The sequence below is a fragment of the Stegostoma tigrinum genome, chromosome 12 (assembly GCF_030684315.1).
Source record: "Stegostoma tigrinum isolate sSteTig4 chromosome 12, sSteTig4.hap1, whole genome shotgun sequence".
Lineage (NCBI taxonomy): Eukaryota > Metazoa > Chordata > Chondrichthyes > Orectolobiformes > Stegostomatidae > Stegostoma > Stegostoma tigrinum.
In genome coordinates, this window is record NC_081365.1 from 78,065,312 (window position 1) to 78,077,379 (window position 12,068).

The window sequence follows — 12,068 nt, forward strand, 5'->3', positions numbered from 1 at the left end:
GAGCTGACAAGGCTGAGTTGTTAAGAAAATTCAAGGCTATGATAGACAGATTTTTATTCAGTAAGGGAACCTAGGGTTTTCGGGAAAATGCAGGAAAATGGAGATTAGAGCTATCAGATCAGCCATGGTCTCACTGGAATGGTGGAACAAGATTAAACAGAATGAATGACCTACTTCTGCACAAACATCCTACGGTCTCTCATATGTATCAGCACCGCTCAAATAATAGAATGCCCCACAGCAGCATTTTAAAATGTGACACCCAGCACTGCACGGAGCTGTTAGGTTAGAGAAGTAGGCCTTAAGGAGAGTCTCAAGAGAGGGAAGTGTCTTAAGAGAGGAATTCCAGAGATTGGGACCTAGTTAGTGGAAGACATGGACACCAATGGTGGAATGATGAGAATCTGGGATGGTCAATGAGTCAAAATTAGAGGAATTCTGATAACTTAGAGTGTCATGGAATTGGAGGAGAAAACAGAAATAGGGAGGGGCAAGGTCATGGAGGGATCTGAAAAGCAAGATGAGAATTATTTTGAAACAACTAAGATGTCGCTTGAGCAGGAGCTGCTGCAGATCAGACAGCAGAAGGACAGATAAGGAAACAGACTGGCTGCAAATTAAGGCAAAGGAAACAGCATCTTGGATAATCGAACTTCCAGAGAATTGTACATCAGAGAGGAGCCAGGAGTATGTGAGAATAGCCAAGTCTGGAGTTGGATGAGAATTTCAGCAGCAAATGATCTGAGACAGGACGACATCATGTAGGTGGAAATTACTGGTTTTAGTGAGGAGATTGGAAGCTCATCTTGGGGTCAGATGTGACACCAAGTCTGTGAACAGATATGTAAATAAGTGATGATTTGGAGACCATGGGGGAGTGGAGAGAGGTTGTGGTGATGAAATAGAGTCAAGTGCTGTCAATGCAGGTGATACTGTCCCTGCTGGAACTGTGGTGGTGGGGAGACAAGAATAGATCTTTGGGGGCCACCAAATATAGCAGAACAGGAGCAGGGAGAGAAGCCATGCTCTCTGATTCCGTGGCTATGATTAGATAAGGAGAATAGGAGAGTGTAGTCCCAGCCAGATGACAATGAAGGGGGATCGGAAGAGGATGATGTGGTCACTGTGTCAAAGACTGCAGATGGTCAAGAAGAATGAGGGGGGCAAGTTTACCACAGTCACATAGAAGAGGACTTGTGATTTTGATAAGAGTTGTTTTGGTACTGTGACAGGGAGAAACCTGATTGGAGGGGTTCAAACATTGAGTCTTGGGAAAGATGGGGATGGATTTGGAAGGGGATGTTACATTCAAGGACAAAAATAGAAACTGATGGAAAAGCTCATCAGATCGGGTAGCATCTGTGGAGAGAAATCAGAGTTAACGTTTTGGTTTGAGCGATCCATCCTCAGAACTGATAGTAGCTAGAAAAATGTCAGTTTATATACAGAAGAATGGAGTGAGGGGAGGGGGTCGGGGTAAATGATGGAAATGGGGCCCAAAGAGAGGGAACAGCAATTGGGCGGACAAAGAAATGGTCTGGCTAGGAGTGTGAATAGCTGTTGATGGGGACTGTTGATGTTAAATGATGGGTGGTGTACAATAACAGATGATGTGATAACAATAATGGAGGTTCTGGTGTTAGACTGGGGTGGACAAGGTTGCAAATCAGGCAACACCAGGTTGTAATCCAACAGGTTTTATTTGAAATCACAAGTTTTCAGAATGTAGCCCCTTCATCACACTTCACCTGATGAAGGGGCTGCATTCTGGAAACTTGCAATTTCCAATGAAACCTGTTGGACTACAACCTGGTGTTGTATGATTTCTGACTTGTGATCACAAGACCCAATTGTGGAGGCTGAAGTAAGGACCTTACACCACACCCCTTCCCCCAACCCTATCTTCTGCATATATCAATACAAAGTTCAATAACTTTAGGGTCTGAGTTCTCCCATGACCTTACTCCAACCCCCACAACGAGGCCTTGTTATCACAGTCTGCCATCACACACCACCAGCCACTAACAGCCCCCATTAACAGCTATTCATGCCCCTAGCCAGGTCATTATCCTCTCCTTTGTCTGTCCAACTGCTCTTACCTCTCTTTGGGGTCTATCCCCACCTATGGTTTATTCCTTACCCCCTCCCCCCCACCCTATCTTCCATATATAAATCAATATTTTTCTCGCTACCATCAGTTCTGAGGAAAAGGTCACTCAATATGTGCTGTCAGACCTGCTGAGCTTTTCCAGCAATTTCTATTTGTGTCAATTTACAGCATCCATAGTTTTCTCAGTTATATTCCAGAAATGTGCAGAGTACGAGGCTGGACATAGGAAGATAGTTTGCAAGGATGGTAACATTGAATTAATGTTTTTGAGGAGGGGTTAATGACAACAGATTTAAAAGGACAGGTACAAAACTTGGAGATCCATTAACAATTTCAGCTGACCTGACGATCAGGAGGGCAAGTAGGCTGATCAGCAGTTTAGTTCGAGGGAATGGGGTTGAGGGAGCAGGAGATGGGCCTCATGGTTGAAACAAGACAGAGAAAAGATAATGAGGTGAAAATGCTTAAAACATTGGTAATCACAGAACACCATCCTTACAGATAGAATTCCAGATTCCCACCACTCTGTGGGTGAAAAATCTTTTCCTCTCATCCCGTCTACATGTCCTATCCTTATCCTCAAGGAGAGGCGATGGCCTAGTGTTATTATCACTGGGCTATTAATTAAAGAGATCCAAACAACGTTCTGGATCCCAGGTTCGAATCCCGCCACAGCAGACAGTAGAATTTGAATTCAATAAAATACCTGGAATTAAAAATATAATGATGGCTATAAATCTATTGTTAATTGTTGGAAAAGCCCATCTGGTTCACTAATGCCCTTCAGGGGAGGAAACCTGCCATCCTTAACTGGTCTGGCCTACATGTGACTTCAGACCCACAGCAATGTTGTTGATTCTTAACTGCCCTCTGGGCAAATAGGGATGGGCAATAAATGCTGCCTGCCCAGCGATGCCCTCATCACGTGAATAAATAAAGTGTAAGAAAGTTACATTCCAAGTATTCTGCATTTATTCTTTTAAAGGATATAGTTGCCCATCCCTAGAACTCCTTGGGCTGTGTGGCTTGCTGAATAGATCGCTTCAGTGGGCAGTTTAGCGACAGTCCCATTGCTGAAGTCACATGGAGGCTAGAATAGATAAGGACAACAAATTTCCTTCCCTCAAGGACATCAGCAAACCAAAAAGGTTAGTACTATAATCGATGGTAGCTGTCATGGTTATCAGCACTAAGAATCATTTTTGTATTCTAGATTTAACACCTAAATTTAAATTCCATGAACTACTGCACTAGGATTCAAACCAGTATTCCCTGGGCATTCGCTTGGCAATGGTACCTGAACCCGCCAGATTCAAAAGCTGAGGAGTATCAAACCTCTAGCAATTCATGATTCAATTCAACGAATAACTAATAAAAATGCAAGATGTTTCTCCTTAATTATAAACACTGAAACCAGGAGCAAAAATGAGTCATTCAGCCCCTCGAACCTGCTCTGCTATGTAATACCATGGCTAATTCTCTATCTCAATGCCATATTCCCACATTTTCTCCATATTCCTTGATGCCTTTAAAATTAAAGTATCCCTTCCTTGAATATGTTCAGTACTTAGCCTTTACGAGTTCACTATCCACTGTGTTCAGAAACGTTTCCTCATCTCAGTCCAAAATGTTCTACCCCGTATTTCCACAACCCTTTCACAATTCCACACTTGCCCTTCCGGTTCTAGGGGACATACTCTGCCTGCGTCATTTCAATCAAACCCCCTCTTATCCTTCCAAACTCTAGTGAACACAGGCTCTGTTGAACATTGCTGCTATCAGCCTGTTGAACCTCCACTGCACTCCCTCTGTGGCAAGTGTATCCTTCCTTTAGTAGGGAGACCACTTGAGAAATCTCAATGCAGATACTCTCGAGTCTCACATCCTTATGACTCTTCAAATTCACTGACTGATGAGGATGCCTCCAAAGTATTGAGAATGCTCTTTTGCAAATGATTTTCCAACAAATTTGAATGTCAATTCTTTTCGAAAGCAGGGACTGTTTCTTCCAAGAAAAGACTATTTGCCAAAGCCTTTTTGAAAAAAACACATTTGACACAGAAGAGATTGACAGAGCAGGCAGAAAGGAAGAGAGAGACAGGCAGACAGAAAGGAACAGAGAGACAGGCAGATAGAGGGATAGGAGCCGTTTCCAACACCCTGTACTTTATTTCTCTTTATTCGATTCATTCAAAAACAATTAAACAAGAGAATTATTTTCCCAGCACCAATCAAGAAACATTTGCGTCACTGTGTCTGAGCAGATTCTTTCCAAATTCTCTCAGGCCCCAGAAACCCCAGCACACTGTGCTCCAGAAAGAGAGGCTGAGCAGAACAATAGATAGTCTGAGACAGGCTAGGAAAGAGAGAGGAAAAAAATCAATGGTAAGAATCAGTTTAACTGAAATGTGGTGCATTTCTTATTGTGCTCACAAGATTAATGGAAACTGTCTGTTTAATAAAAATCCACTAGTTGAAGTTACAGTCTTATAGGTGTCTAAAGTATAGAACTTCAGTATAATATAATGTTAATGATGCCCTTAAGCTAAAAAGATCAGGATAGCAGTAAAAAGTACCTTAGCAGCAGAAAATCTCACTCAGTGAGGCAGTAGACATGATATTTTTCTTAGTGAAAATACTGGGAGAAATTTTAATGCAGGATTCAGCAGCAACGCCCTTCGAGTGGTACATCAATAATTAGTCACTTCAGGACAGTCAACACGGCTTTGTGAGGGGTAGGTCATGCCTCACAAACCTTATCGAGTTTTTTGAGGATGTGACTAGAAAAGTTGATGAGGGTCGAGCTATGGATGTGGTGTATATGGACTTCAGTAAAGCATTTGATAAGGTTCCCCATGGTAGGCTCATTCAGAAGGTCAGGAGGAATGGGATACAGGGGAACTTAGCTGCTTGGATACAGAATTGGCTGGCCAACAGAAGACAGCGAGTGGTAGTAGAAGGAAAATATTCTGCCTGGAAGAGAGTGGTGAGTGGGGTTCCACAGGGCTCTGTCCTTGGGCCTCTACTGTTTGTAATTTTTATTAATGACTTGGATGAGGGGATTGAAGGATGGGTCAGCAAGTTTGCAGACGACACAAAGGTCGGAGGTGTCGTTGACAGTATAGAGGGCTGTTGTTGGCTGCAGCAGGACATTGACAGAATGCGGAGAGACAGGATGCAGAGATGGGCTGAGAGGTGGCAGATGGAGTTCAACCTGGATAAATGCGAGGTGATGCATTTTGGAAGGTCGAATTTGAAAGCTGAGTACAGGATTAAGGATAGGATTCTTGGCAGTGTGGAGGAACAGAGGGATCTTGGTGTGCAGATACATAGATCCCTTAAAATGGCCACCCAAGCGGACAGGGCTGTTAAGAAAGCATATGGTGTTGCTGCCTCAGAGCTCATGACCTTAACGTTCGGCACTGGGATCAACCGCTGCTCTCTAGAAAATGTGAACAGCTGAAGACATTGGTGTCTCCTGAACACTCACTGGAGCGGCCCATCAGCAGGTTTACCAAAGCAAAAGCCCAAGTTAATCTAAAAAGAAATGAGGATGATGGAGATCTGAAACTAAAACAGAAATTGCTGTAGAAACTCAGCAGATCTGGCAGCACCTGGGAGAAAGTGTCAAGGTTTTGGGCCCGGTGACCCTGTTTTCTTTCCACAGATGCTGCCAGATCTGGCGTGTTTCTCCGGCAATTTCTCTTTTATTTTGAGATAGTAAGAACTGACGATGCTGGAGTCCGAGATAACACAGTGTGGAGGTGGAGGAACACAGTGAGGAGGTGGAGGAACACAGTGTGGAGGTGGAGGAACACAGTGTGGAGGTGGAGGAACACAGTGTGGAGGTGGAGGAACACAGTGTGGAGGTGGAGGAACACAGTGTGGAGGTGGAGGAACACAGTGTGGAGGTGGAGGAACACAGTGTGGAGGTGGAGGAACACAGTGTGGAGGTGGAGGAACACAGCAGGCCAGGCAGCAGCGGAAAGCTGACGTTTCGGGTCGGGAAAAAATCTTTTATTTTGTTGCTCAAGTTAACCTCTGCTGGGTCTGTACACTCACCAGGCGTTCCATTTCCTGTTCCCGGAGCCTCTCCTCCTTCTGCTGTTGGTGGTAATCCAGGAGCTCCTCCTCGTTGCCCCCGATCGAGCTGATGCTGTTGGTGCGGCGGCGGAAGGCGGGGGGCGATGCTGATCGCGGGCCGGCCGCTGGCTTCCCCGCGTCGCCCTCCAGCGCGCTGCCCCAGCCCCGGAATGTCTGGTCGAGCGTCTCGGTGGGGAAGGCGCCCCCTCCATTCTGGAGCTCCTTCCTCCCGGGGCTGTCGAATGCACTGTCCGCCGCTCGGCCCTGGGGGGAATTGGGCGAAGCCAAGGCGATCCTCTGAGCCACCCTCGGGCTCCCCGAGGCGCGGTGCTCCTCGAGTCCTTCGGTGGCAATACTGGCTTGGCCGGGGTGGGAATAAAATGATTCCTTCATGGGCAGAGGGAAATACCTTGGAGCCAATTCCCTGGATTCATCAGTGGCGCCCCTTGCCTGAAGCCACTCGGCCTGCTGGATAGATGTGAAGGGAGTCAGTTGGCAGTCCCCTGCCCTGTGTAGCTTGGGCAGGGAGCGGCTGTGCGCCCCCGTGAGCCGGAGGGAAGTCCCGGAGCTCTCCCTCGCCCGGGCGCTGTACCCGAGAACCCCATCGCCAACGACCATCCTCTCCCGGCCGGGGCCGTAGGAATCGACGGGGCTGCAGGGCAGGTAGAGCCTCCGGGCCAGCCGGGGGCTCGATGGCACGCTGGCTGACTCCTTCCCACGGTCGGCGACGGCACGGAAGGGCCCGGCGCCATAACGGGCGCTTCCCGCCGATAATGTCGAGTCGTCCCACGCGGCCCGCCGGGAGAGTCCTTCCCCGTAACCCAAGCCGGGAGACCTCGATCCGTTCCACAGCTCCGGCGGCCTCCTCCTCCTCGACCCCACTCCTCCCCGGTAGGCTTCAGAGTAAACGGAGCAAACCGTCGGTGATGGGGGGCTGTGCGGGGGAGGGGGGGAACCGGCCGAGTTCACCGGCGACCGGGAAGGGAAAAACCGTTGGAAGGCGCCGCCGGACTGCCAGTCCGCCGAAGGGGGTGAATACGGCGGGTAAAGTGGCGGCATGGCGAGGCGGCTGGTGGTGGTCCTGGTCGTGATGCGCCTCGCGTCAGCCGCTAGCTCGTCCGAGGAGCTCCTGGCCTGGCCCTCGGAGCGGGTCAACGTCGTCAGGCTCAGCGCCTCGTGAGGGGCGTCGTCCTCCACGCTACCATGGCAACCGCGTTCAAATGCCAACGGTCTGGAGAGCGGGCTCCGCGTCAACGCCTGGCGATCTCTGACACTGGGACAATCTGTTACGGTAAAACAATAAGCATCGTATTAGGACAAGATTTTTGGGATGCGTTTTTTTTAGATGTCTTATTATGGGGTTGGGGTTGATGGTGTTGCTGGACCAGTGTAGCAGGTGTTTGGGTGGTACATACTATACTAACCCCAGTGAGGAGCCAAGGGAACTTTGGGAGGGTTGGCGAGGGGTCTGGTGTCTTCAAGATCGCAGCTCACGGCTTGGGGGTGGAAGGGTAGGTGCAAAATTTAACCCTTGAAATTTAAAATTGCACATACTAAACCTACACATAAAATTAAGAATGAAATAGACTTTCCCAGCTCAATACAAACAATTAAGACATAATAGTTGTTTTAAAAACGCTGACCAAGAACTGTATAATGCTTTTTCCACTCTGACCCTAGTGGAAGGCTCGAAAATGGTCACCATTGCCGTTGGCAAGCATGATTGGGATGAGGAAGATGACCGGAGAGGGATGGGTTAGTCAGTGACCTGTGACAATGAGGAATGAGTAGGCTTGGGACCCCATGTGAAGGTCCTGAGCACCTCCACCCCACTCCCAACTCCTCACTTTAGGCGCAGTAGGAACTGCAGATGCTGGAGAATCTGAGATAACACGGTGTGGAGCTGGCTGAACACAGCAGGCCGAGCAGCATCAGAGGAGCAGGAAAGCTGATGTTTCGGGCCTAGACCCTTCTTCAGAAATGGGGTGGGGGTTCTGAAATAAGTAGGAAGGGGCAAGGCGGATAGAGGAGAATATAGGTGGAGAGAAGACAGAAAGGTCAAAGATGCAGTTGGAGCCAGTACAGGGGAGTGTAGGTGGTGAGGTTGGGAGGAGATAGGTCAGTCCAGGGAGTATGGACAGGTCAAGGGGGCAGAATGAGGTTAGGGGGTAGGGCTTGAGGTAGGAGGAGAGGATAGGTAGGAGTAAGGACAGGATAGGGAGGCTGGTTTTGAGATGCGGTAAGGGGAGGAGAGATTTTGAAGCTTGCGCCAAGGCCAGGCACCAATTCTCCGACACCACCTCTTACCGCCTCCTTGATCATGACCCACCCCCGACACCAATGGATGTCCAGTCCCTATACACCTATATGCCCCATACAGATGTCCTAAAGGCCCTCTGCTTCTTCCTGTCCCGCAGGTCCAAACAGTCCTCCTCCACTGACATCTTCATCCGCCTAGCCGAACTCATCCTCACCCTCAAAAACTTCTCTTTCAATTCCTCCCACTTCCTACAGACAAAGGGGGTGGCCACGGATACCTGCATGGGCCCAGGTTTTGCCTGCCTCTTTGTAGGTTACGTAGAACAATCCCTCTTCTGTGCCTACACTGGCCCTAAACCCCACCTCTTCCTCTGTTACATTGATGACTGTATCGGTGCCGCCTTGTGTTCATCCAGTTCACCAACATCTTCCACCCCAACCTTACGTTCACCTGGACCATCTCTAATACTTCTCTCTGCTTGCTGGACCCCTCTGTCTCCATCTCTGGCAACCACCTAGAAACCTATATCCATTCAAGCCTACCAATTCCCACAGCCACCGAGAATACACCACCTCCCATCCACCGTCCTGCAAAAATGCCATCCCCTATTCCCAATTCCTTCGCTTCCACCACATCTGCTCCCAGGATGAGGCACTCCACTCCCATACATCTCAGATGTCCTCATTTTTCAAGGACCGCAACTTCCCCCTCCTCAGTCGTCAAGAACGCCCTCAACCATGTCTTCCGCATTTCCCACAACTCATCCCTCACACCCCCTCCCCACAATAACAACCAAAACAGAAACCCCTTGTCCTCAAGTACCACCCCATCAACCTCCAGATCCAACGCATCATCCTCCAATACTTCCGCCATCTACAATCTGACCCCACCACCAAAGACATTTTTCCGTCCCCACCCTTATCTGCTTTCCAGAGGGACCACTCTCTCCATGACTCCCTTGTCCGCTCCGCATTCCCCTCCAGCCTCACCACACCCGGCACTTTCCCCTGTGACCGCAGGAAGTGCTACACCTCCCCCCTCACACCCATCCCAGGCCCCAAGAAGACCGTCTACGTCAAGCAGATGTTCACCTGCACATCTGCTAACGTGGTATACTACATCCGCTGTTCCTGTGGTGGCCTCCTCTAAATCGGGGAAACGAAGCAGAGGCTTGGGGACCACTTTGCAGAACACCTACGCTCAGTTTGCACTTAACAACTGCACCTCCCAGTCGCGAACCATTTCAACTCCCCCTCACATTCCTTACATGACATGTCCATCCTGGGCCTCCTGCAGTGCCACAACGATGCTACCTGAAGTTTGCAGGAACAGCAACTCATATTCCACTTGGGAACCCTGCAGCCCAATGGTATCAATGTGGACTTCACAAGATTCAAAATCTCCCCTGCCCCTACCACATCCCAAAACCAGTCCAGCTCATCCCCACCTATCTTCCCCCCAATCCATCTTCTATCCGCCTCACCCTCTCTCCCTATTTATTTCAGAAACCCCTTCCCCTCCCCAATTTCTGAAGACGGTCTAGGCCCAAAACGTCAGCCTTCCCGTTCCTCTGATGCTGCTTGGCCTGCTGTGTTCATCCAGCTCTACTCCTCACTTTAGGAAGCCTGGTTTGAAAGAATTACTTGATCATTATTCAAAAATAAAAAATTGCCAGTTTTCAGCTGGTCAGAGACAGCCAGGGAAAAGGTGAGCCAGGTTGAGCAAATCTGATTAACCCTTTTGCAGTTCTGGCTGAAGTAATGGACAGTGTATATTTATTTCCTTTTTCATTGGATGCAGGTGTCACTGGCTAGGCTAGTATCTGTTGCCCTTTCCCAACTGTCTTTGAACTCAGTGGTTTACAACCATTTCAGTGGGCAGTTAAGACTCATTGGTGTGGGTTTAGAGCCACACATATACACCAAACTAGGTGAGGATGTCCAATTTCCTTCCTCAACGGGCATCATTGAACTAGATGGGTTTTACATCAACTGATGCTGGTTTTATGGTTGCAATCATTAATGAGCAGTTTTGAATTCCAGATTTTATTAATTTATTTCAAAGTTCACCAGCTGTCATTGTGAGGTTTGAATACATTTTCCCCAACAGGTTAGTCTGGATTTCTGATCCAGTGACATTACCATTATGCCATTGTCTCCTCCTCCCAATATCTACCGATGTTATTTATCTGGCCTTCCAAAAGCCCAATGTTCTTCTACTAAATTGTCAATCAGATTATTTGTTAAAAATAGTCAATGACCCTGTCCCCAACACACTCTGGGAAGAGGGTTCCAAAGACATACAACACTCTAAACGTGGCCTTAAATGGGGCTCCTTATTTTTACACTGTGCCCCCTTGTTCTAGTCTCTCCCACAAGGGCACACGTCCTCACAGCTTCTTGCTCAGTTGTGTCCACTGAAGGTTAATCACCTCTCATTCTTCAAAACTCCAATGGATACAGACTCAGCCTGTCCAACAAGGATGTCCAGTGGACCAGGTTCCCTGTTTTGCCCCTGCACTCCTGACAAAAAACTCTTCCAGATAATGAATCAAAATCAATTGAAATGTCTTGTTGAATCTGCACCCAGTGCGCTCCCAGATAGAACACTCTGATCTTTGCATAAAATAACTGCATCGCCCCTCTGACTGTTTTCCTAAGCCTCTTAAGTCTGTCTACTTCAGTTACTAACTGTCCAATCACAAGAAAGCAATTTTCCTTACTTTTTTTTTGTACTGAAAGCAGATTGAAAACAGGGACGTGAACCTAGTAATATCTAATTGCAAAGCCATTGCTGAACCATCGGAGCTATCTTAGCTCCTCTAAATGGCTTTAAATTGCGTACTTTTTCTGGGCATTAAGACTTCCTGTATTTCAGATTTACCACTGCAGAGAGGCTTAGGTCAAACACTGAGCGGCAAAAAGCCATTTTTAAAGGTTTAATAAACTGGCCAGATACGTTGGGGGAGTGTTGGTATTTTGGCCGAGCTATCAACAGTAAGAATAGGTCTCAGTTTCTCAAAGATAAACAGGAAAGCAAAAAGTATCACAGTGGGCAAAACTCCTTAGCTGAGCTTTTTTGAAATACTGAGTTGATGAAGAATGCTGCAGATGTGGGTAGTAAAATATTGTTGGAAGTGGGAACTAGTCTGGAATCTACTGCAAAAAGGTGGATTAAAATCTTTTGAAAATGAGAGAGAACTGGAACAGTGCATGCTCAGCTTCTTCAAACACAAAACTAAACCTACACAGGCCCCAAACCCCACCTCTTCCTCCGGTACATTGATGACTGTATCGGCGCCGCCTCTTGCTCCCCAGAGGAGCTCGAACAGTTCATCCACTTCACCAACACCTTCCACCCCAACCTTCAGTTCACCTGGGCCATCTCCAGCACATCCCTCACCTTCCTGGACCTCTCAGTCTCCATCTCAGGCAACCAGCTTGTAACTGATGTCCATTTCAAGCCCGCCAACTCCCACAGCTACCTAGAATACACCTCCTCCCACCCACCCTCCTGCAAAAATTCCATCCCCTATTCCCAATTCCTCCGCCTCCGCCGCATCTGCTCCCACGATAAGACATTCCACTCCCGCACATCCCAGATGTCCAAGTTCTT

At 48.0% G+C, this 12,068-nt stretch overlaps 1 protein-coding gene across 6 annotated transcripts in view; it reads right to left on the reverse strand.

Annotated features, from left to right (window-relative positions):
• Positions 1-12,068, reverse strand: part of phldb2b (pleckstrin homology-like domain, family B, member 2b) — a 158,261-nt gene that overhangs the window by 93,997 nt on the left and 52,196 nt on the right. For all 6 annotated transcript variants that reach the window (XM_059650469.1, XM_059650467.1, XM_059650468.1 and 3 more), the window contains one exon: positions 6,173-7,476. In XM_059650469.1, the coding sequence (XP_059506452.1) occupies positions 6,173-7,476 (1,304 nt within the window). The remainder of the gene's footprint in view (positions 1-6,172; positions 7,477-12,068) is intronic.